Source organism: Xenopus tropicalis, chromosome 3, assembly GCF_000004195.4.
Source record: "Xenopus tropicalis strain Nigerian chromosome 3, UCB_Xtro_10.0, whole genome shotgun sequence".
In the NCBI taxonomy this organism is placed as follows: Eukaryota; Metazoa; Chordata; class Amphibia; order Anura; family Pipidae; genus Xenopus; species Xenopus tropicalis.
Window position 1 is genome coordinate 83,674,169 of NC_030679.2, and position 25,513 is coordinate 83,699,681.

Genomic DNA, 25,513 nt, shown 5'->3' on the forward strand with positions numbered 1-25,513 from the left:
AATAAAATATAACAAGCAACCTGCAGCTAGGAATGGATGTTTGGACAGTTTGCTCAGAAAGAATAAAATGACAGTGGTATTCCTCTGTGATAATTATTATTATTATTATTATTAATAATAATAATAATAATAATAATAACAATAATAATAATAATAATAATAATAATAATAATAATAATAATAATAATAATAATAATAATAATAATAGTAAAAACCATAACCATAGGGTTAATAATATTTTTTACTGGTGAAAGAAATAAAAGTCCTGGCTTCTTGGTTTCGTAAAACTGTAGATGGTGGGAATTCCTACAGAGCTCTAGTGACTGCTGAGTAATTCTGTATTTTGGGCACAAAAAAACCTCCATAGGAACACTAATGCTTTGTATAATTCAAGAACCTGCCCAAAATGACTGTAAAGTTAAAGCTTTCTGTTTTGCCTTGTGTTTTTTGCCCTGTCAGAAAATCACCTGAGCGTTCCTCAGAATACACGAGACACAAGAGAAAAAGGTTTGTAAAATGGAAAAAGAAAAAAAAAATCATTTAAGAAATATGATGTGAGAGAGATGATGCCTGGGCATATGCTTCAGGTTTTTCAACCAAGTGTTTCCCATTAAACCGGCTATCACAAATTAATCTCATACAAATTGTTCTGTCATTGAAACTTTCTTCTTGCATTTTCTGCTCTTCTCTTGCCGGATAATAGTTCCTTTACAATTTTTTTCTTCTTTTACGAGTCACTGAGCAGAAAGGCTGACAAAGAACAGAATATTCCAGGCGCATAATGAAACTGCGGGCCATTATCAAGCACATTGTATGGTCAATAAGGCTCCGCGACGTTTGGAAATCTACAGTAATCTAAAAGGAGTGGGCCATAAAACTTTTGGTATTGAATGCCAAGGCAATGAAGGCAGCTTGCCATCAGCGAGCGGCATTCATTATCATTCTGACCGGTGAGGTTTCTATGTCACAATGTTCATTTTATACTTCTGTTTGGTGAGTAGATCTTTTGTTTAATCATCCTATTGAAAAGAGAACAAAGGCGGTTTAGGTGATACAGTAATACATTATGTGTTATCTCTGGAAAACCCAGACAACAAGGAGTATTCCTAAAGCATTAGGTATTTTCAGAACCAGTGGAAACACAATGTTCCCAGGAAGCCCTTTGCATTATTGTAGGGATTCTTGCACTCAACTGGATTTTTCCAGTGGACAAAATAGTCACTAAAATGTGTTGTAAAATGCTGCATGTTTAGTAATTATAGCTGTACAAAGGAGAGGAAAGCCAAAGGCTGATTATGTAACACAAGGAGTTTCAGGCAATAATGAATTCTCAACTTTTTATTCACTTTCACAAGTTTCCTGTAGAAAAAAGGGAGGCCTCACAGTCGAACTGTGGGATGCGCTGCACTCCTGAATAAAGTGAAAAGTCTCTGAAATGGTTACCTGCCATACTGAAAAACTGACTAATATGATCACCAGGCAAACCATATGAAGGGGACGTAAGGGGAGTGGTGTGACATAACTAGTGGCCATTGCTAATCTAATTGTGCTATTAAATAGATTTTTCCATGTGCCTTGAGTGCCTGGTCAATCCAAATCTAAACTCTAAATGCAGATCTGTCAACCTGACAGCTATATTATGTGGGGGGAAGGCTTCGCGTGTCACAGAAATGTTTCGCTGACTTCCGGAAGTGAAATTATGCATAAGCGCAAAATCGCCACTGAAGCCAAAAAATTCTACCTGCGCATGTGCAAATGCATTAAGTGACGTAAACAAACGCTTACTGTACATGTACGCCCCAAATTCCTCTCCTCCTACTCTTTGTGGGGAGGGAAATTTCCCCCCTCAAAATATAATTTGCTATATACAAAAATTGTAGCAGAAAAAGCAACTTTGCAGTCCATTTCTATTTGTCTTTTGATCTGTCATTCAAACCACTGCCTAGTTGCTAGGTTAAGTAAACCTGATATAGTTATATGACAAACCTAGGGAGCTGCAGAACCATGTAAATATATATATATATATATATATATATATATATATATATATATATATATATATATATATATATATATTAAAAAACCACAGAGCAGAAACTATGGAGCCATTAGCACATTTTAGACATAAGATTCATATTAAGGTGCGTAACAGCTCTAGGCAGTCTTTGTAACAGTTTCATAATCAGATGACAGATAATACAGTGAATTCACACAGCCTTAAGATAGCACTACCTATAGGTTCACTGGGGTTCATTCAATTAACTGCAAAGTGACCTTTTGAAAAGCCATTTTTATTTGTTATCGATTCAACCCTAGTTCTGACGTAGTTGAAAACGCAGCTTTTTTCATGGATGGTTACACCGAGTGTGAGTAGTAGGGCTCATTGACACTCAAAAAGATCACATCAAAACAGTTGATATTTGGCAGCCAGTGGAGCAATGAGAAGACTTTTAGAGGGTAAAGGCTTGAGGTAGAAAAAAAAGGGAAAAAAAGCTGTGCATGCTGTTTCCTTAAAGGGCATATACACCTACACTATATGGCCGAACGTATAGAGACAAAGCTTAAAATGACCTGCTTTCAGGTGGATACTAACTGCTGAGTTTCAACCTGTCTCTTGAAGCAGTGACACCCTAAAGACTAACTGTAGTATCACCATATGCAATACCAAGCTGCAACTGGAGAGGATTAAATGTCACCACCATTTGCTTTGGAGCAATGGAAGCACATCCCCTTCAGTGATAAACTGAATTTTACCATCTGGCAGTCTGATAGAAATCTGGGTTTGTCATTGCCAGGAAAACACTACCTGCCTGAGCCCAAAATGCCGATGGTTAAACGGGGAAGTTAGATTTTTTACCGGGAGTCTGCTGGATGACAATCCTTTAAATAAGGGTGTGTCCTTGAAAGGAACCAAGATTTTAAAGAAATCTTATAAATGTTATTGTCTTATAAATGGACTATAAGGCTATAAAGGCTATAGTCCCTTGAAATAGATCTGTATAGCATTTAACTTCCCATAGCACAACATCACTGTAAAATTAACCAAAGCACATTGAAGGAAGAGAAATGCAGTACTTTCAGAATGATAAAAGTGGCATCCTTTCTAGTTCTCCTTGGGTTTGGATTATCCAAATCTTTCCTAGAATTTTGGTGTAAGCCAAGAGAGACATAATGAAGAATTCACTACGTAATCACAACTGCTAGGAATTCTGGAAAGAATTGCATGATGTAATTTAAGGGTGGGACAACGGTGGGTGCTGCTGCTAGGTGGCAATCCTATCCCTAGAACAAATACTGTTTGCAGGTCATAGATTTCTGCAAAAACTTCTTTGTTCTATGGGAGATTGCCACCTAGCAACAGCTAATGGGAGAGTAGCCCATACCTAGAAGTTGCTTTTATGAATGCCCCTTATGTCATGGGGCTTAGAAAGGTTCTGGAAGAAACCATGAGGGTACGTTCATTATAATAGAAAGGTAGAGACATCTTGGAGCAGCCTTTGTTGTTGTGGATCCTCCAGAAAGTTATCTGTCCTGCAAACTCACTCAGGAAGATAACTGATTACTCAGTTCTCTTAAGCCACTGACATCTTGTCATGATTTATTTTCTTTTATACCTGTAAACTCACTTTGGACCTTTGCAGTGTATTCTATACAGATTTCCAAACAATAATGAGTGGAGCCTGCGTCACACTCCTGGGAATCATTGCCTGCAGAGACAGACCTCCTACAGGGTGCAGGATTCCCACTAGAGCAACCCAAACGGGCCTCTTTACTGAGAGTGGAACCGTGAGGTACTCTTAGTTTAACTCCAAACGGAGAAGAGATATCTTTACATTTAAAAACTCTAATCTTAGGAGTATCCATGTGGGACTGAACCCTTCCTGTGGCAGTCAAATAAGGAGTCTAACATCACTCTTTTTCTTCAGAACATATTAAAAATATAAAGGAGTATCGTTACTTACCTTGAAAATGCCGTGTAGTTCTTTTTGGTTCTGTTTCTTTTCTTCTCCCCTCCTCTCTCCTCCCCTTGGATCCTTCTGAGCATCGCCTCCATTGCGGTTGATTCCTCCTCCTCCTTCCCCTCTTTTCCGGTTTCCCCCTCTCCTCCTTTCTTTTTAGTTAATTATCTATATCTAATGGGCATCTGATTATAAGTACATACTCTACTTTTACGAGATAATAATGCTGTAACTAAATTGTGAGTAATTCAATAAAGATTTGTTGAAATACAAAAAAAAAAAAGATTACACTCTCTGTTTTTGTGGTATTTGGAAGGAAACTGAGATGGAAACGTCATGGAGTCTGTAGCAGATAAAGAAACTGCATCCTCCATGAACGCTGAGGTAAAAAAATCTAACTTCCCTGTTCAGCTATGCCCCTTCCTGCTCTATACTGTCCAATCAGCACTGAGCAGACCTGTGCTTGCTCCCACATATTAAAGACAAAAGCACATCAGAAGGGGAAAGCAGAAACGTGGCTGTAGTGGTAAAATACATTTTTCCAGTGTATCTTTGGGAGGCACAAAACCCATTAGCTGTTGCTAGGTGGCAATCTCCCGTAGAACAAATAATGATCTAGGGCCTGTCATAAGGCTTCAGCATCCAATGACTTTCTTCACAATTCCATGCTTCCTACTTTGTGGCAACAGTTTAAGGAAGACTCTTTCCTGTTTTAGTACAGTATTGCCCACACGCACAAAGTAAGGCCCATACCGAATGGGTTTGCCCAGATGGGAGGGCTGCACAGAGCCCTGACTTTGCTAGAACACATGAGCCAGGCCTGATTCCAGACATCAGTGCCGAACCTCACTAATGCTCTAGTGTCATTATTCTGTTCTATGGGGTTGTAGTTATGTTTCTTAAAAGACCAACTTTGCACATTAGAAAAATCACAATGGAATTCTTCAGGTCAGGGAGGAGAATATTATATTCTGCTGCAACTCGATTAGGAAGAGCACATCATAATTCAGCAAAGCTATATTTAGGACAGCGGCGCACACTAGCAGCAAAAAAGGTCAATCTCTTCCAGTGAGCAGTGTTTCCTACGGGCACTGACAGGCATGGCATTGAGCCATCAGCACCCCCACATGGGGCAGACGTGTTAAAGTTAACTTAAGGCTGAACTTTTCCTTTAGTTTTTTTTTTTACATCATCACCGCTACATATAGCTTGGCATTTAATATACTCTCATATCATCCTATGAGAGCATAGGATGATATTTCATTTCTCAATGTGACACTGTTGTGTAAAGCACACTCTAAATGCTTAGCAAGAGCGCAGGGCCCCTGTCAGAAGGTTACATTAACTACATGAATGGTTTCCATGTGGAACCTTTTAACGAGCACACATAAAAATTATCCCCCAAAATGCAAGTTTTCAAAACTAATGAGGGTTTGTCTTGTGCAGCTTTGTACAGTTGTGCAACTGAATCGTCTGCTTCACTAACATGATTAATAAAATGGCATCAAAATCCACAGCATTTGCAGGTTAAAATCTAAGCTTTTAAATAAGGCTTTTCTACAAATTTCTCTGCTCAGTCACACAATACTTCTTTCCATAAAACTGTTATACAATATGCCCAATATTTGTTAGGGCTTGTTTTTGCTACTGTTTATCAGATGCTTTTTGGGAAAAAAAAAAAAAGTCCACAAAATCTACTCAATTGAGTTTTAAGCTGAACTAAGGCACCACCCTATGTCCAAGAATTCAAGCCATTTTCCTTTATATTTGACATTCTGTGTCCACCTGTGCATCTAAGATGTTGGTATAAGTCAGTGATCCCCAACCAGGGGCTCACCAACCCCCTTGGATGTTGCTCTCAGTGCCCCCACACCAGATAGTTATTTTTGAATTCCTGACTTGGGGACAAGTTTTGGTTGAATAAAAATAAGATTTACTACCAAATAAAGCCCCCTGTAAGCTGATAGTGCGCATAGAGGCTGCCTAATAGCCAATCTTAACCCTTATTGGGACCTCCATGAACTTTTATGATGCTTGTGTTACTCTCCAAGTCTTTTTACATCTGACCGTGGCTCACGAGAAAGAAAGGTTGGGGACCCCTGGTATAAGTGCAATGGGAACTGCTCACATATAAAACCTGAAGGAATTACAGGCACAGTCCAGCTATCATCTTGTGTTTCGGGGATCATTGCTGCTACGGGTCTGATGATATAGGTAAAAGAAAACACTTAATCACACTGTCAAAAATCATAATTGAACCTAATGAACTTGTTAGTAAATGTTGCTCCTTTCATCTTTCACTTTGAGCCTCCATTATATGATAATTTGCGTGTCACTCACTGGTCACCAGCAGGGCCGCCATCAGGGGGGCACAGGGGGTACAATCGTCCCGGGCCCGGACGATTTTAACTTTAAAAGGGGGCCCGGCCATGCTAAAGTTTTCTTAGTAGCTCAGGCCCCCTTTAATCAGCTCCGGGCCCTGTCATTTGTGGTCAGCGGGGGATCCTATTGGTCACGCCCAGTGCGTACATGCACGTCAGTACGCACAGGGCGCAACCTTATAAAAGGGCCTGTCTTAGTTCGGCACTCAGAAGCGCAGAGGTGTCTCCAGGAAGGACCTCGCCGGGGGAGTCAGAATCCACCGCCGCTGGCACTGCTGCTGAAGAAGACGCCAATGCCGCCCCTGAAGAAGGAGACGCCGCCGCTGACGAAGTAGACGCTGGAGGAGCCGTGCTGTGCTGGCTACCAATGTACTGGGGGAGGGGGGGTACAGCTGGCTACTAGGGGGGGCACTGCTGGCTACCAATGCATTAGGGGGGTACAGCTGGCTACCAATGTACTAGGGGGGGGCACTGCTGGCTACCAATGTACTAGGGGGGCACTGCTGGCTACCAATGCATTAGGGGGGGCACTGCTGGCTACCAATGCATTAGGGGGGTACAGCTGGCTACCAATGTACTAGGGGGGGCACTGCTGGCTACCAATGCATTAGGGGGGCCCAGCTGGCTACCAATGAACTGGGGAGGCACTGCTGGCTACCAATGACCTAGGGGGGGGGGCACTGCTGACTACCAATGCATTAGGGGGGCCCTGGTGGCTACCAATGTCTCATGTCTGTGAGTCCTTTGTACTGGTGGGAGGGGGGCCCAGAAAATTTTGTTGTGAGGGGCCCCGTGATTTCTGATGGCGGCCCTGGTTACCAGTTAGGAAATAGTGCCATTTTGTAAATGTAATAGGAAGCAGTGTGGGTGTAAAAGACACAGCTCCGCCCATACACTGGATGATGTAACATGTATGCATGCATTTGGTTTCTGTGTAAGGACAGTGCCGCAGAGATGGCTCTTAAAGGAAAACTAAACCCTAAAAATAAATATGGCTAAATATGGCCTCTTTTTATATACTGCACTTACTGCACCAGCCTAAAGTTTCAGCATCTTAATAAGCAGCAATGATCCAGGACTTCGAACTTGTCACAGGAGCTTCCTATCTTGAAAAGTGTCTGTGGCACCTACATTGTCAGTGTGTTCTGTGCAGCTGTTGAGAAGTTAAGCTTAGGGGGTTGTCACAAATTATCAAGCAGAAAATGAGGTTGCCCTTTAATACAAGCTGAATTACATTTTGATGCACTGGTTTCTGAGCTGCCATGCAGTAATTATCTTTATACTAATCAGCCTTATATTGTGACATTTGTATCCTGTATATACAGTATATTGTGAGTCAGTCCCTAAGCTCAGTAACTGATAGCAGCACAGAGCATGTGCAGGGAATCAGCAGAAAAGAAGATGGGGGACTACTGGGGCATCTTTAGCAGAGAAGATCTGTGGCCCCAAAGGGCTGTGGTTACTTGGGCTGGTACAGAAACCCAAACATAATGTACAACATTTCTGATCAACAGTAAAATTATTACACAAGTAGCATCTGTTTGATCTGAGGAGCAATCTCATGTTAAAGGAACAGTAACACCAAAAATGAAAGTGTATAAAAGTAATTACGGTATAATGCACTGTTGCCCTGCACTGGTACAACTGGTGTGTTTGCCTCTGAAAGACTACTATAATTTATATAAACAAAGCTGCTGTGAAACCATGGGGGCAGCCATTCAAAGGACAGGTTACTTAGCAGATAACAGATAAAGCCCCATTATATTCTAGCGAGCTTATCTGTTATCTGCTAGGTAACCTGTACCTTTTCTCCTTTTTTCAGCTTGAATGGCTATATATTTCAATTACTTTAAAAACACTTATTTTTTGGTGTTACTGTTCCTTTAAACCAGAGACAATGTTTTGTTATCAGTACTTCCTCAGAGATGATAATATGGACCCAGCTTGGTTGTCATGACAGCGCTTCTAGGCTTCCTCTGAGGAAGTTGTGTAAAACATGTCAAGACTTCTGTTCATGAAAGGGGGAAAGCACTGAAACAAGGAACACCGGTGACTTCCTTACCCCAGAGCAAAGAACTTTCCCCTGCACCTTGCAATGAACTGCATTACTGGAAGTGACTTTTTAAAATACATTTTGCTATGTAACTGCAATATTTTATACTTTTTATGAAAATAAACAAACTACAGCTGCCCCATGCCAACTAAATGGTCTATAAAAGAGGAATTCTACCATATTGTAATTGGACTGGATTTGATACGCTTCCCGCGGGTTGGGGGTCTGTTAGTAGAAATTCTACTATATGTGGATAATAGTTGCTTGTTTTGGTTTTCCTTGCATGAAGGCTTTTTGTGGGGTCATTGATGTGGTTAACTTTGGTGGATTTAGAAGGCACAACACTGTTAACTATTTGTGTGCACCATCACCAAAAAGTCTGACATCATTTTACTGCTTTATGTAGAGATAGTGGCAGTAATCCATTTCTTTATTTTCCTGACCAAAGCAATTTACAGATTTTCGAACCAATTACATACCTTCCGTTATGGTCATTGTAATAGTAATAAAAGCAGAAAAAATTGTAGGCACATAATAGTTGAGACACACCTTTAATATTTACAAAATCATATGTTCAGATGAAACAGGACACATGTAAGGCTGCTTTAGTATTAAGTAAAACAAGCAGAAATACCAACAGATTCATGTTTCTGTACACTTACCAGCACTGGAGGACCTAGAAAATAAGGTATGCCAACTATTCTGAGCTAGCATGGTGTAGAAATGCATATCGGGGCGATGGGGAAGAGGGGAGAAAAAAAAGAAAAGAGGACGGAGAGAATGTAATCATCTGACATCAAATACGGTTAAAAAAACATAAAACCAAAAGAAATCTAAAATATTTTACAGTTATCAGTGAAATCTGCTATGAAATAAATGGATACAATAGAAACATTTTTTAAAAAATATATATATATATTTCACAAAGCCAGAGCCAGTTGTTTTATTTATATATTAGCACAAAAAATGAAAATGATTTATATATTCTTATAACAAAAATATGTACTTGACACATATTGGTATAGGGTTCATGTTTATAACTGCTTTTCTTATGGGTATATCCGGTACAGCAATGGGGTTCAATGCAAATTTTGGTGCAGTCCTTGTAAAGCAGTTTTAAAATCATATACTACACATCACAATTTTCCTCTGATCAAATATGCTTCAGATTCAGTTTTTTTTTTTAGATGAAAATACATCTTCTCTATAGACATAGCTGTTCTGGGAACAGCAATATGAGGAATTCCTATTCATGGCAGCATCCTGCAGCTGAACGTTTCTCAGGCGCATCAAGTCCCAGGATTCTTGAAAGATCTTAGAGATTGAAGCTCAGTATTCCTCATGAGTCTGACACAGCAGTGACAGCAAAAACAGCACATAGAAGGTAAAAGTGGAAATATCAGTGAGCTTTGTGCTTTCTTTTCTTGTGCTTTTTATCCTTCTTCTTGCTTTCACACTTGGTACAGAACCACTGTTCATCTTCTGGTGGGGCTGCATTTATTCCAACACATGGCCTGATAAAAGAAAACAACAGATTAAGAGGTGAAGGTTTAGGGTTTGTTAAGTTTTAGTCTGGGTTTCCCAAAGTGCTCCGGTTTCTAAAATGCATTCTTGTAGGTTCAAAAGATACCATCATTATATACTTAAAGGGGAACTGCACCCAAATTAGAGATGCACCGAATCCAGGATTTGGTTCGGTATTTGGCTGAATCCCTTAACATGGATTCAGGGGTTCGGCCGAACTAGAAAAACTGGGTTCTGTGCATCCCTAAAACAAACACAACTAAAGCTTTTTGAAAAGTAAACATAGTTTTAAGCAACTTTGCAATATACAGTGCCCCCCATAATGTATGGGACAGAAACATTTTCCTTTGATTTACCTCTTTGTGTAAAATTTTAAGTCAAACAATTCATACGTGATTAAACTTCACATTCCAGACTTAAAATTTTCTTAAATTTTAGTTTCACCATGCAGAAATGACAACACACTTTATAGTCCCCCCTCATTTTAGGGGACCATAACGTTTGAGACAAATGAATTGCAGGTATATTAAACCAGTCATGTTTAGTATGTTGTTGTATTTCCCTTGCATGCAATGGCGATTCACATCACCAGCTGCTGAGTATTTTCTCTGGTGATGATCTGCCAAGCCTCTACTGCAGCCACCTTTAGCTCCTACTTGTTCCTTGTCCCTTTACGTTTCCTCTTCAGCATATGGAAGGCATGCTCAATTGGATTTAAATCAGGTGACTGGCTTGGCCATAAAAATGTTTTCATTTTTTAAGCTTTGAGAAGCTTCCCTGTTGCCTTAGCAGTTTGTTTGGGATCATTATCTTGTTGCCGGATGAAGCAATCTCCAGTCAGTTTGGAGGCATTTAATGGAACTTGAGCAGATAAGATGTTTCTATACACCTCCAAATTCAATGTGCAACTGCCATCAGCAGTTACATCATCAATGAAGACAAATGTGCCGGTACCTGTGGCAGCCATACATGCCCAAGCCATAACATCCCCAACACCATGTTTAACAGATGAGATGGTATGCTTTGGTTCTTTTTCTTAGTCCATTTTCGTCTCCACACTTTCCTCTTGCCATTACTCTGATACATATTAATCTTGGTCTCGTCTGTCCAGAATTCTGCAGGCTCTTTCAAGTACTTTTTTTGCAAACTGTAATCTGGGTATTTTTGTGGCTAACATCTTGCAGTGTAGCCTCTGTATTTCTGTTCATGAAATCTTCTGCGGATATTAGTCTGACAAAGACACACCTGCCTTCTGAACAGAGCTCACCAGTGCATACTTTTTTCTACGTGATAATCCAGACAGTTAATTTTGGCAATTCTAAGGTTTGACTGATGTCTCCAATGGTTTTATTCTTGTTTTTCCATCTTCATAGCTTCCTTGTCTTTTATTGACGTGGCTTTTCTCCTCATGTTGCTTAGGTACCTTATCCCTGCACTAATGCAGCAATGCAACACGCCTGAGTATCACAAACAGCTGAAGCCAGTTGTCCCAAACATTAAAGTCTGGAATGCGCACTTTAATCACGTCTTAATTGTTTGATTTAAAATTTTACACTGGCGGAGGGGTAAATCATAGAAAAATAGAAACATCTTGCAGAAATATGCAGCCTTTTCATAATTTTTAATGTAATAATATGGTTTGGAACAGTTACCTAAGACTGGCCCCCTGTTCTCCTGCTGATCTGGCTGACTACTTTGAAACTCAAAAAAAAAATAAAAATGCAGCAGCAGTCGACTATTCTGAGCCCGCGTTCAGCCTGCATCCTTCAAATCCCACAGCTCCCTGTTTTTTTCTAATATTATTATGGAGTGCCTTCTTTTCTTCTAATTCCCTGAACATGTGATGTCATAGTAACATCACAGGGTAATAATACACTGTGGGTTATGTAGTTCGTGCAAGTTGTTGCAATTTTAGTCCCTCCTCCCCTGCCAAAATTTCAAATGATGCAGAAAAAGAACTGTTTTGTCGCTGGATTTTAGCATATCAAAATCCACGCACCAAATCCACTATTTTGGGATCTGGCAAACCCTTCATAAAAGATTCGGCTGAATACCAAACTGAATCCGAACATACACATCCGAATCCGAACATTGGGCCACAGAGGGGCTAAAGAGGACTGTAATCATTTTTTAACTTCCTTGGTTACGTGACAAAAAGTCACAGGATTTAAAGGATTCACATTCGGTTCAACCAAGCATGAATTGAATTCTGGATTCGGTGCATCCCTAAAAAATGGTATTTATTCATACTTTTTGAATGAACAGATCGCAGTGATAGTTAACTTAGGGGTTTCTGTGATGTGTGGGGCCATTTAACAAATGTTGGTTTGGAAGCCGGACTCTAACTTCCTTTTATTATAGTTCCTTTTTCAACACAACAAAAAAAGGTACAATCCCTGAGGGGGGTGCCACGTTGTTAGGTGGCACTTTACCCCTGCAGGATGCCTGTCCATGCAGCCCGTATATTTAGAGGTTAGAAATTTTCTTTGCCACTTTGCACAATGTTCTGGCTACAGACACTTTGATGAATGTATTTCCTAAAGGCAAATATTCTTCTAAGCTATGGTTTTTTATCATATTTATAATTTTCAATAACTGCTGATTGGCAAAATGGAAGCACAGTAGGAGATGGATAGCCAATCACAGCCCTGCATTCACACAAAGGCAGGTTTCAGGTCAGGTCCCACCTAGCTTCTGATTGGTTCCTATTCTACAGTGCAGTGTGCTGCTACCTGCTCTGCACAGCCTGGGAAAGTAGTTAGCAACAAGTAGACCAGATGGGGGGGACTAGAAGGGCTTTTGGAGAAATTCTTAATAGTTCAACCCGAAACACATCTTTTCAGCACATTTCTTCTATACAAAGAGGAGTATGCATGGGCACATTGTTTTAATACTATATGCCCCCTTTAAAGAAAACAATAAAAAAAAAGTAAGTGGTAGAATAAAAGATCTTACCAGTGGTACCAGTCATCACATAGATCACAACCAATCATTGGGCTGCCATCATCTGCTTTGTTACATCCGGGACAGATCCAAATCTGGTTGCCCCACTCATCTCGGATCTAAAATAGATACTGAGTTGTTAATGGCGCACTCCTTACAGTATGGAGGAGGAAAATACCATCTAGTTTAATGCCTTCTGGAATTACTTTAGATTGACTGTACATAATCACAGGTCATGTATATGTATGTATGTATGTATGTATGTATGTATGTATGTGTGTACTCCTAGCAATGCTAGGTGTTACATTAGCATTTTAAAATTAATTATTCACTCTACAAGCATATTTTATATTGTATAACTGTAAAGGCTGGACACCACATATTTCCTGCTCTGTAACAGGAAATGACATTGCACGTGGTGTTATGGCCAAAATGCCCTGATTTATAAATTGGTAATGCAGATGGCAGAGACCATAAAGTCTGCCAGTTAAAGTACAAAGTAGAAGTAATTGGGATAAGATAAATGGAAGAACATAACTTAAAAGGGCAGAAGAGGTGAAGGATACCTCTCTGGACAAAGAAAGTGCTATGAGTATATTTATGTTGAAGTCCTTCCACCTAAAGCAGGGATATATCAGACCCATCAGCATGAAGCAGCAAAATTGGTTGTCTAAGGGCTGTGGCACACGGGGAGATTAGTCGCAGGGCGACTAATCTCCCGAAAAGCCGTCCCACCGGCTAAAATGTAAAGTGCCTGTGGGATAGCATACGCGGCACAGCGATTTGCCGAAATCACCAAAGTGATTTGCTGTGCTGCGTATGCCACCCCACCAGCGATTTACATTTTAGCCAGTGGGATGGCATGTCAGGGAGATTAGTCGCCCGGTGACTAATCTCCCCGTATGCCACAGCCCTTAACTGAACTAAGAATTTTGAGGCTTGGAAGCGATCCTTTAATTTAACTTATGTTTAGATCTCACAGCTCTTTAGCAAAGTAAATATATTAATTCAGGATTGTTCTGTACATGTACAAATCGTTGCATTCCTACTTTATAGTTCGGCATTACAAGCAGAGAACAAGATAAGTATGCTTTGTGCTGGCACTATAGGAAACTGTTCCTTATTAGCATTTTTACTTATTAGCCAAATGGTTCTATTCAATTTGCTGATAAGATCAGGGATATAAAAAGTTGTTACTCAGTAACTTTCCGTTTACTTTATGACATCTAACAATTTGAATTAAAGGATAAGTGAAATTTAACAGGAAAAGCAGCAATTTTGAAACTCAAAAGTTCATGAACTACTAACATCGTTGCTTAAAAAAAAAAACACACAGAAATATTACAAGGAAATTCTCTGAGTAAAGCAGCAGGGGGTCCAAACCATTTAACATTTTTCTGATAAATGTTATACTGTACATTAAACAGCCATGGGTCATATATAACCACCGGCAAATGAAGGGGGTCTTTAGAATAAAGTCAATGAAGTCATCATATTCTTTTCCTGTGTTTTCAAAGGACTTTATAAAGGCTATACCACATGGGGTGGTTAATACAACTCCACTACCTACTCCCTGATCACTTGCTATTCACTTGAATGGTAAGCTCTGTGAACTTGGTTTTATTAAATTAAGGATGTCATTCAAGGAAATCCGAGTAGGTTGGGAATATAAAAATGTATTAAAAGGCAATATCAATATATGCCTATAGCTGAACAGTCTCAATAAGTTAGGTGGGATTTTGATCGAACCCAAGGTTATTGATCCAGGAAGTAATGCGATTACTCATATACATAGGGGTTCATGTAAGGATAAAATATCAAAAGCATTAATATCAAAATTGTTTAAACTGTCTGTAGTTGTTCAAGAGACTGAGAAAAACCCCTTCACCTAACCATGTAATTTATGAAACTATGGCTGTGAATACCAAACTGATCCAATTAAAGGGTTACAGCTTATTATGTGTACCTTATACTACAGGCATGTAAAAGAAAAACAAAAAGGTGAGTACTCACCACATAGGTACTGACTGTTTCTGTCACAACACTTCGGACAGGGGTTTTAGAGGAACCAGCATTTGAAGTGAGTGCAGAAGGGGCTGGAGTTGGAGCTGGTGATGCAGCTGCTGGAGCTGGTGGAGCTTGAGGGGGGACAACAAGAATAGGTGCTGGAGCTGGAGAAGGTGTTGGAGGTGGAGATTTGGGCAACGATGGTGGAGGGGCTGCTTTAGACTCTGGAGCAGATACGACTTTGCTGATAACACTTTAAAGAGAAAAAAAAAAACATTAAATGTATACGTTTGCGTCAATGTACATCCAGTTTTCATAGATTCCTACAACAATTACGTTTATATGTATAATGCCAGATGATTAGATATCCTGTCTTTACCAGACTGGTTACAATTCCCATTACCGGCAAGTTTTTAAGAAACAGTAAGTTAATTAATATGTACAGGTATGAGGCCTGTTATGCAAAAAATTATTCAAATATTAAATAAATAAACCCAATAGGATTGTTTTGCTTCTAATAAGGATTAATTATATCTTTATTATTACAGAGAAAAAGGAAATATGTTGAATTTTGAATTATTTTATGAAAATGGAGAGAAATAAGTTACACCTTTAGTAACAAGGAAGAGTCAAATTCATTTGTTGGTATAGGACAGCACTGAAAGCCTCCAAGAGCAGAATAAGTCCTGCTATACACACTGCTTAAAAATGGACTAAACGGTGTGAAAAACATGTTTGTTCTAGCAGCTAAAGGGCACATATCTACTTTTAGCTTTAGTGCTGCTTTTAGTTCAAAGAAAGTCCTGCTCCACCAAAGGCATGGCTGCTGAATGGTCCTTGGAAAAGAGACAAATGAAGAGTGAAAAGTTATTATGCTTTTGTTTTTATCATTTAAATAGATTTTAATATATATGAGAATTTTGCAGGCAGGTGGTGGTCAAATTTTGTTTTTGGCTTCACACTGCTCGTACAGCTTACTTTGATTTCCCCTCATTTGGATGGCCGTTGCTTATTTATATACTTGTGCCAGCCCAACCCCTCCAGTTATATTGGAGATTGAAGTATTGAGCACATGTATATAAATAATGAAGTGACAGGTCGGGTTGGTTTTGGGGGGTCCACAAGGGAGGGGGGGGGTATTGATATCCCCAAGTGAACTAGGGTTTCCTTGTTCTTTAATGCTATGATTCTTTCACACAAGGGTTCATTTATGAACACTGGGGTTTTTGCACCTCAGCAACCAATCAATTGTTAGTTTTTTCACCCAGGCACCCAATTTGTCTAGGGCAAGATACTCAGTCTCCTGCATTATACATATTTAATCAGTTTTTCTCCCTGAAGATTACCATATTCCAAAAATCAACGTGGGTGGCTTCCCACTATCCATGGAATAGCTATGGAATCACTTAGCCAAAAAACTGATATCAAAGTAAACTCCAAAATATGGGAAGACCTTCTCCCACTGTGTCCATCTGGCAAATATTTTACATTTTTAAAAAATGATTGACATTTTCTCTGTAATAATAAAACACTACCTTGTACATGATACGAACTAAGCTACATAAACCCATATTGGCTGCAAAACAACCCTCTGGGTTTATCTATTTTTATTTATCAGACTTATGATCATCCAAATTACATAAAACAATTCTTAGCTGGAAAACCCCAGATCCCAGATATTTTAGAGAATAGATCCCATACCTGTGCAAAGAACTACAAGATGCCCATGAACTGTGATTAAAACCATAAAGCCCTGCAAGCTAAATAAACAGATCACAAAGGGCCTTGGTGGAGGACTGCATCAATGAGCCAACGCAGTTCTTGATCGGATAGGAAAATGAAACCCACCAGATCGATATCAGGCCTAAAGGACCTGAATGGTCTGCTTAAATCCACCCATGTATGGCCACCTTTAGGGTTTTGCACTATGTAAAGCTTGGTCAGAGACGACATGCATTCTGAATAGAACGCCACAAGTCTCTATAAAAGAATCCTGCCTTAACAAGCCATCCAAGTTTAACTTAACTGAAGCTATGGGTCCAGTTTCAGTTATTCTTAAGATCTGTCAAAAATGGGCAGTGCCAAGTAATCATTTAAGCCTTGGAAATGAAAATTTCCTTATTTATGTTACGCACTAAAGAATATTAAGACTCATACTCCATTGCAAAATAAATACTGCATAACTAAGGCCAGATGTCAAAGAGGAAAGTATACAACCTCTTATCAGACACTGGTTATTTATATGCAGTAATTAGATTTAAATTCCTGTGGTGTTTGGCTTTTGTACTGCGCCTCATTAATAACTCCTGCTGCTTCTTTTAACAGTCTAAAAATCACCTACTTCTTACTGTTGTGGCCTGTTTCTTATTGTACCATTTTATCGAACAATTTAAAGCTGAAACTGGATATTTAATACAATTCCTTATTCCTCCCAGAGCTGCCTTTACCGAATCTGGGCTTTGACCAGTACGCCACTAAGTGGTAACCCACATGCACACAGCTACAGGAACTACCGCTACAAGCCAAAATACAAAATATTTTACTGTGCCCCTGAAACTGCTTCCCAAGTTAAGAGGAAAACCAAACCTATCTAGCATCTTGGGGAGACTAAACTGGAAAAAAATAACTTTGACAAATACAAAGGGTCATGTGTAACTGTTTAACAGTAGATAAAATAAGAATCACCACTTTTTTATTGTTTTTCTTTACTTTGTTTGTTGTAAGTTTAATTGTATTGTAGCTATTATTTTTTTTCCTCTGCTTATAAACCCCAATAAAAAATGTAAAACTCATAAATTTCTGTAATTCTCAATTCCTTTTCTGATGAAGATGTATAATTTATGATGTCCCTAAATACGGATGTAAAAACTGGGTAAAAGGCCATTGCTGTGCATTTCTGCACTCTATATTCTCTATATTCAGTCTTTAACCCAACCATGCAGCTGTTTAAGGTTTATTTTTTTTTTTTTTTTTTAGCAATAAACCACCTACTTCCACACTGTAAAATCATTTGGAGGCCCATTAGCACAGCAATAAAAACAGCCTGGGATTGCCAAGTCTCCATTGTTTCACATTTTCCAAGCAGTGGTAAATACTTCAACATTTTTCCCTCTGCAGTATCATTTTTTCCCCTTCTTATTTAATTCCACTGCGAGTTCTCCTTCATAGACTTCTGTTGAATGAGCAATCTCTAGCAGAGTAACCAACACCGCCCACAGCTGTGTCCCACAATAGCCCCATGCTGCTAGCATTACGTTTTTGGAGGATTTGGTCACGCTGGCCTAACTGCTGCAAACACTAGGTTTATTCATAAAAATGTGCAGAAGGAGGGCTTTTCTGCAGGATTCCTTTACCTGTTTCTCCACCACAAAACAGTGAAATAAATAGAGTGGGTCATGGGATGCTTGGCCTGAAATGCAAACCCACAGCCTTGCAAGTCACTAAAGAGCTACCTGTCCTTCTCAGCTACACATAAAGAGCCAAGGTGAAGGGCAAACACAATTTGCATGTGCCCATACAGGGGCCTCTGATGATCCCTATTCTTTCAGTGTATGCAAACACCAAAATGGCAGCTTTATAACCCATGGAAAGGCAGGTGCGATATTTGCACTTTTAAAGGGCAAGGCAAATTTTTATTGTTTCCGTAAACTGAGCGCTTTGAGCTGGTTTTTTAGAAATTCCATTAGGAGTACAAAGACATTTTCACATTTGTTAGAATGTAGGTTTACAAATTTGCTAGAATGAATATTTAAAAAAAAAAAAAAAAAAAAAAAAATGGCATTTTGTGGTCACTTTATTCTTACAGACAGCTTTGGCCTTGCAATATCGTTCATGTTTATTTCCAGTGTGGTGCTTTAAAAATAATAACTGTACTGATGTGGTATTGATCTTTACAAGTCAGTTATCTCTATAAAACTGTACATATTAAAGTACTGGTGCTCTCAAACATTTTAGATCAGATTCCATAAGATCTAATAAACCTTATTGCATACATAGGCCAAGTACAGCCTTCAGGGCCACCCATGATGTGGTTGGGGAGGGAGAAGGGGGAAGGGAATACGTCCTCTAACTAGAACACTACAGGAATTAGCGTTAATAAATTTTAGATTTTTCAGAATACCATTATAGATACCATATTATTTTTTTAAATTGTGCAGTATCTCTATTTATGACAGGTATTTTTTTGGTTTGTTAAAAATGTATGTGGGGAAAATACCATTTTTGCAAGAAAAAGGCCTGTCAGTGCTATGCCAGCTACATTTTGAGGAAACTTTCTATACAAGCGACCATTTTGGGGCATACAAATGCATGTAAAGAACAAGTAGCTTCCACTAACTCTACCTGAGGTAAAACAGCAGTTTAGTGGAGTAAATATGGGAAAAAAAAGCATCCTAAATAATCAAAATTTTCCTCATAGGGCTGATATTAAACTACGTGTTTTTTCCCTCAAAATGGAAAATGCTGGCAGATTAAATGGTAAAAAGAAAATAAGTGAGCAAGACACCGAGCATCTTCATCTACTGAAAACACTATTTTCCATTTTAGTGTTCAACTTATTACTTTAGTGGTCAGTAGATGTTATATGTTAAATGCCTACTTGCATTAAATAAATGAGTGATCTGTATCCTGATAATAATGCAGAGAGAATGCTGTAATGCATTCCTTAAAACTCACAATTTTAAATATTAGGTTTAAATTACCTATCGCCACCCAGACCACTGCAGATAACATCTGCTAAAAACATTAAAAAACAGTTTATGGAAACTGTGGCCAGAGATAAGCTTAATTTGCAGACTGACCTTTTATTTATGAAAGCAACAAAATGAGGTCTAATTGCATTAGAGTAGAACAGAGTAAATTTCCCTTGCTGTACTCGCTTGGCAGCCCTGGAAGTAGAATGTTGGCCTTAGCATGCACGGTAGGCAGCAACGTTCTTGTTTTCATTGGTATAACATATTACATTAATTGCAAGTGGCTTCAGTTTCAAATGACAAGTCATTTAAAAGTGACTAATCTCCCCGCAATGCCATCCCACCGGCTAGAATCGCCGGTGGGATGGCATACGCGGCACTGTGATTTAAATTCTAACTGGTGGGATGGCATTGCGGGGAGATTAGTCGCCTGCGACAACGGAGATTTGTTGCGGCACGACTAATCTCCCTGTGTGTCACAGCCCTTAGGGTTGTCACTTAAATCTGTTAATTTTTAGTACTTACATTGTGTCTTGTCCGGCACCCACTCTCAGAGTTAGTCTGGGGATTACAGGAGAAGCAGCAGGAATAGACAATTCTGCTTTGACCTGCTAAATATAGATTAGAGAGATTAGACCAAGTTCACACCTAGAATAAAAAAAAAACAAGAAAAAAAAAAACAAAGGTATATATTGATACAATATTTACAATATACAATTGTTACAATATTGAAACAATGATATATATTAAGGAGCACCCTGTGTATTAGTAAATGCTATATTGGGCTGTAAATATCCTATATTTAGAATGTATTATCTATATACACAACGCTTCACATTTCGTTAGATTACCAGTATACAATCACCTTGCTTCACCCTGTTTTAGTTTACATATAAGTAGAAGTCCATTATTCAGAGAGAATATCTGTGCACTGGTAATCTAATAATTGTCTACCTTGCGATGACCAAACATGTAGAAACATTAACTTTCCCTATTTGCTCCGTTTAGCTAAAGAAATAAGGAAAACACACCCAAAGAAACCCCAGATTTTTCGTGGTAAAACAGGCAAAGAATATGTTCAGCAAAAGCCCTATTCACTGAACTCATGGTAACCAATGGGGTATACTGCCATTTAAATACATTACACAGACACAATCCAGATAACTACAGTAACATATCTACAGTAACTCAGTAAGTATAAATAGTTCTCAGTAAAGCTAGTCACATACAGGACAATCCTTTTATAGAATTTCTTTAGAGCAGCTTAAAGGTCATCAACTGACCTGGAACTGCAGGTCAAAACATCTGTATAGAGATCTGAATGTAGGCTTGAAATTGCATCAGCGCAACTTGTCATCAAATTAGTTATGCTGGACATCATCCTCTGTTTCCTAAAACACAGCCTGTATATTGCCAGCTTATATAGCTTAGAGATACCATTTTTTCATGGCTTTTCACCACTTCACTTCATCAGAAGATACTTATCAGTAGCTTCTGATGAAGTGGCGAGATATAATATACAGGTATAGGACCCATTATCCAGAATGTTCGGGACCAAGTGTATTCCAGATATGGGGTCTTTCCGTAATTTGGATCTCCATACCTTAAGTCTACTAAAAAAAAAAATCAATAAAACATTATTTAAACCCAATAGGATTATTTTGCTTCCAATAAGGATTAATTATATCTTAGTTGGGATCAATTACAAGGTACTGTTTTATTATTACAGAGAAAAAGGAAATCAGTTTTAAAATTCTCAACTATTTTATTATAATAGAGTCTATGGGAGACAGGCTTTCCGTAAGTCGGAGCATTCTGGATAACGGGTTTCCCGATAAGGGATCCCATACCTGTAATAAACTAATTTTCTCTAAAACCATGAATGCCCAGTGATTTATTAAAAGAACCTTTTATATAAAAAAAAAAAAAAGCATGAATAAAAAAAAACACCAAAGAAAGTGTGAAAAACAGATTAGCCAATTAAAAAAAAAAAAAAGAAAGACAGTTGCCATTGACTTCTATATGACAGCTTTTTGATGGCACATTTTTACTTTCACTTTGTCAATTTAGGTTGTTTGCATAAATATTTCAAGCTCTATAAAATACTCAAGTGTGGTGTGTAGTCGTTACTAATGCAAATAGAATAATTATTACATCATTTTTTCCAATAGAAAACAAAATCACATAAAAATATTTTGAATTGCAATAAAGTGAAATAAAAATATGGCATAGAATAGAATGTCACTGTAGGATTTATTATTCGGTAAAATAATAGAACTAGTCAAGGGTCTAAATACTCATGCAAAGCTGTACAGCGCTCTTATCATAAAAACTACCAACAGATATCTAAAACCCCTATTCTCTAGGCTGTATTTTTTATTTCAAACTGCAGAATTAGGTTTCTTTTCACATACCTTAGGCATAACTGATAAAGTTTTTTTTTTTTGATTTTTCCCTATACACAACAAGACAGTCTTGCCAAATGCCCATAATTTAAAGAGATAGACATTTATAAAATCCTTGCTAGCAGGAGAAAGGTGGATTTCAGAAACACTTATCAGCTATCAGCTTTACAATTTCATTCAATGCAAGGATTCTTCCGAGCATGTGAGCTTTATAGTTTATCTTCCTGACAGGAGCTTTCTGATGGCTAGTGGGCAGTCTTGTCAATTTAATCTGTTATTATTGCTTTCCTCGGTTTCTCACCCCCTCCTCTTTTTAAATCTTAGAAAAGCTAAGAATTTAACAACAAGGAAACTACAAGGGTTTCACATTTCACAGACATAGTATTTAGGCTGAACTATACAGATAAGGCCAAAATTAAAGTAGTACTGTACTAGCATTTATACTGCATAACACAGTAGACTTTTGCAATTAACAAGCTTACCTTCTCATGCTTATGTTTTTCTTTTTCCTTCTTATCCTTCTCTTTTTCCTTTTCTTTCTTCTCCTTTTCTTTTTCCTTCACTTTCTCTTTGTCTTTCTTCTTCTTTTTTTCCTTCTTGTCTTTCTTTTTGTCCTTCTCTTTGGGCTTTTCCTTCTCTTCAAATAATTTCTCCGGAAGAAGAGGGGACAAAGTGGGCAGCAATGACGGCAGTCTGACTGCATTTGGAGTACTTATCATGGGCAATGCAATGTCCTTAGATGATAACATAATAGGTGTAGATGGAGATTTAATTTTTTCTTCCTTGGTCTTATCCTTTCCTTTTTCTTTCTTGTCTTTATCCTTCTTCCCCTTTTCCTTATCTTTCTTTTTATCCTTATGTTTCTCTTTGTCTTTCTTTCCACAGTTTTCTTTCTGCTTGGATTTAGAGTCAATTTCATTAAATTCTTTAAGTTTAAATCTGTGCAGCTCAGAATCCTCATCTTTAATGGAGTCCTTCCATAAAACTTTTCCATCTTTGCTACCATCCTTTTCTTTATCTTTTTCCTTGTCCTTAGTTTTATCTTTGTTTTTGTCTTTACTCCTTTCTTTGTCTTTATCCTTTAGCTTGTCCTTGTCTTTCTTCTTTTTCGCTCTCTGTTCTTTTTTTGTCTTTTTTTTTGGTTCAATAGGAGATGGCAATTTAGCCTTGTCTTCATAAGTCTTTAAAAGTGGTTCTGGAGTAGGGGGTGAAGCAGAAGGCGAGGAGAAACATGGAGGATTATTGGCAGGTGTATTTGTTGGGGTTTCTTGGCTGACCTTTCTAATCACTTCGTTGATAGAGTCATCCATTGTCCATGAAATGTCAGAGCTAGAAGTCCCCACAGAAGCAGGTATTGGAGTACTTGATGTTTTCCCAAGATTGATGCCAGATGCCGAAAGCTTAGGTGTGGTGGGCTCTGAAATAGTAAGTCTTTTAGGGCTAGTAAAAACTTCACCCTCAGATTCTGAGCCTGATGAAAATTCAAAAGGATCAGGTTCTTGCTCTGCACAAGCACGAGCAATTACTGCATCAATTGAATCTTCAATGGTATTATCAGCTATTGATGGTTTCTTTGAGGGGATTTCCACATTTAACTTGTCAGAATCAAGTGGTGTTTGATTTTGCTTTATCTGTATATTCTCTCTGACAATTTTTTCACTTAAAGTAGCTAATGGAGTCCGATTTGGAATTTCTATTTTTAAAGCAGGTGGTGGAGTAGACAAAGGAACTTTTGGACTCTTAGGACTCTTGGGGCTTTTGGCACGTCCAGGAGATTTTCTCTCTTTTGGTCCACTTTTTGGTGAACGTATTGGACTGCCAAGAACAGATGAAATAGGGGTTGCTTTTGGAGACTTTATTTTTTGTCCTGGAGAACCACCTTTTGATTTAGTTTTTGAAATCAAAGACTTTGATTCACTGGGTTTGGGTGGAGGAGCCTGGGATTTTGAAACAGGACTTAACATTATTTGGTCAGAAGAAGAGACATCTAGGTCTTGACTGTCTAGTTTATGAGCAGGGGAAAGCACAGATGGGACTTTCTGAGAGTTTATTGAACTAAGTGGTTCTCGAGGTTCTAAAGAGCCATCTAAAATATCACCTTTATTATTCATTAATCTTGCTCGTTTTGCAAAAGGCATTTCCATAGTTTCTGGACTATCAAGTGGCCTTTTACTTAAATAATTTTCATCATTGACAGTCTCTTCATCTTCCATCTCTCCTTCTCCTTCTTCTCCTTCTTCATCAAGGGGAACCTGCATAGCTTCTGCTGATGTTCCTCCATCTGTGGGCACCTGCTCTTCTTCTTCCTCTAAGAATTGGAAAAAAAAAAAAACATTTTAAGTATTCAATGCTTTCAAAGAATACAATGACTTTCAATAAAACACTGGATAAAAATGACAGGTTACTGTTTAATACAAAAGAAGAAACAGATAAATCCTGTCAGAACTTTTTCCACCTTTATTGCAAAATGGCAGTCTATACAAAGTAAACCAAATCAGTTTAGTGGAAAAATGAAATCATACAAAACCTAGAATACTGATCCCCCTTTGGTGAAGCCATTGCTTTGTTGCTATTTTGCAGGGGTATGTAGACTTTTTATAATCCAGTGTCCATGCACAACTTTTTTTGTTTACTTAAAAATAAAAACCCTTAACTTTTCAAACATAGCAGAAAAAGCAATAATAACATGCAAAGGGGGAACCACATGTCCTTATATTCACTTCTTGTATAAAAGATGCAGAGATAAAGAAAGGATGTATAAAAATGTGGTCATTACAACTTTTTTTTCCCTTCCAAAATATGGATATAACCATCCCCAAGTTGTGCGGTTAAAATGGGTATAGAACTACCCCAAAGTAAAAGGGAGTCACATATCTGTAATTAGTAACTTCACTGAATAATACTGGTCTTTTTATGGATCTATGGATGAACCTTACTGGCCCCATGCCAAGGGGTGTGACACAGTTACGAATACTATGTAATAATAGGACCCGTTATCCAGTATGATGTACTGAAAATAAACGGAATTTTAAATGCAGTGTTTAAACATAATGGAACACATAACAGAACAATGTTGACAACCTTTAACGTCAGATACCTTTCCTGTGTGGTCTTTAGTTAAAATATTTTCTAGTAAATGGAGAACCAGATATTACACAGCATCTATGGATACATGATTTGTGCCTTACAGAATAAGCTTGGTAAAAGAACCAAAGCAGTAAATATAAAAAAAAAAATTCAGCACATACAAAGAATTGCAGTAAAGTAAGAAAAAGCAATCACATAGTAAAAGTATGCTAAAAGCCTTTCAAAAATATATAACATCTTCACCCCCCCCCAAAAAAAAATATGCACAATACTTTCAGTTACAAATATAAAAAGTTAGTAAGCAAAATAATAAAGGGATGCTACATGGACAAGGAAAGTAGAAATGGCACATTATTTTATAAATGGACTAATCTATATGGTAATAATGTTGTATCACATAACCGCAGCCAGCCCAGATGACAGTGTGACTTTGGAGTTTATAAGGATACATTCAGGACTAGGG

General features: G+C 38.2%; 1 protein-coding gene across 1 annotated transcript in view; it reads right to left on the reverse strand.

Moving 5' to 3' along the window:
• Positions 1-8,927: 8,927 nt before the first annotated feature.
• The window catches only part of taf3 (TATA-box binding protein associated factor 3), a 60,638-nt gene continuing 44,052 nt past the window's right edge, over positions 8,928-25,513 (reverse strand). Inside the window, exons 3-7 of the mRNA XM_004913043.4 lie at positions 22,446-24,271; positions 20,084-20,169; positions 14,874-15,120; positions 12,873-12,979; positions 8,928-9,907 (exon numbers count right to left, since the gene is read on the reverse strand). Of these exons, the coding sequence (XP_004913100.1) occupies positions 9,793-9,907; positions 12,873-12,979; positions 14,874-15,120; positions 20,084-20,169; positions 22,446-24,271 (2,381 nt within the window). The 3' untranslated portion in view covers positions 8,928-9,792. The remainder of the gene's footprint in view (positions 9,908-12,872; positions 12,980-14,873; positions 15,121-20,083; positions 20,170-22,445; positions 24,272-25,513) is intronic.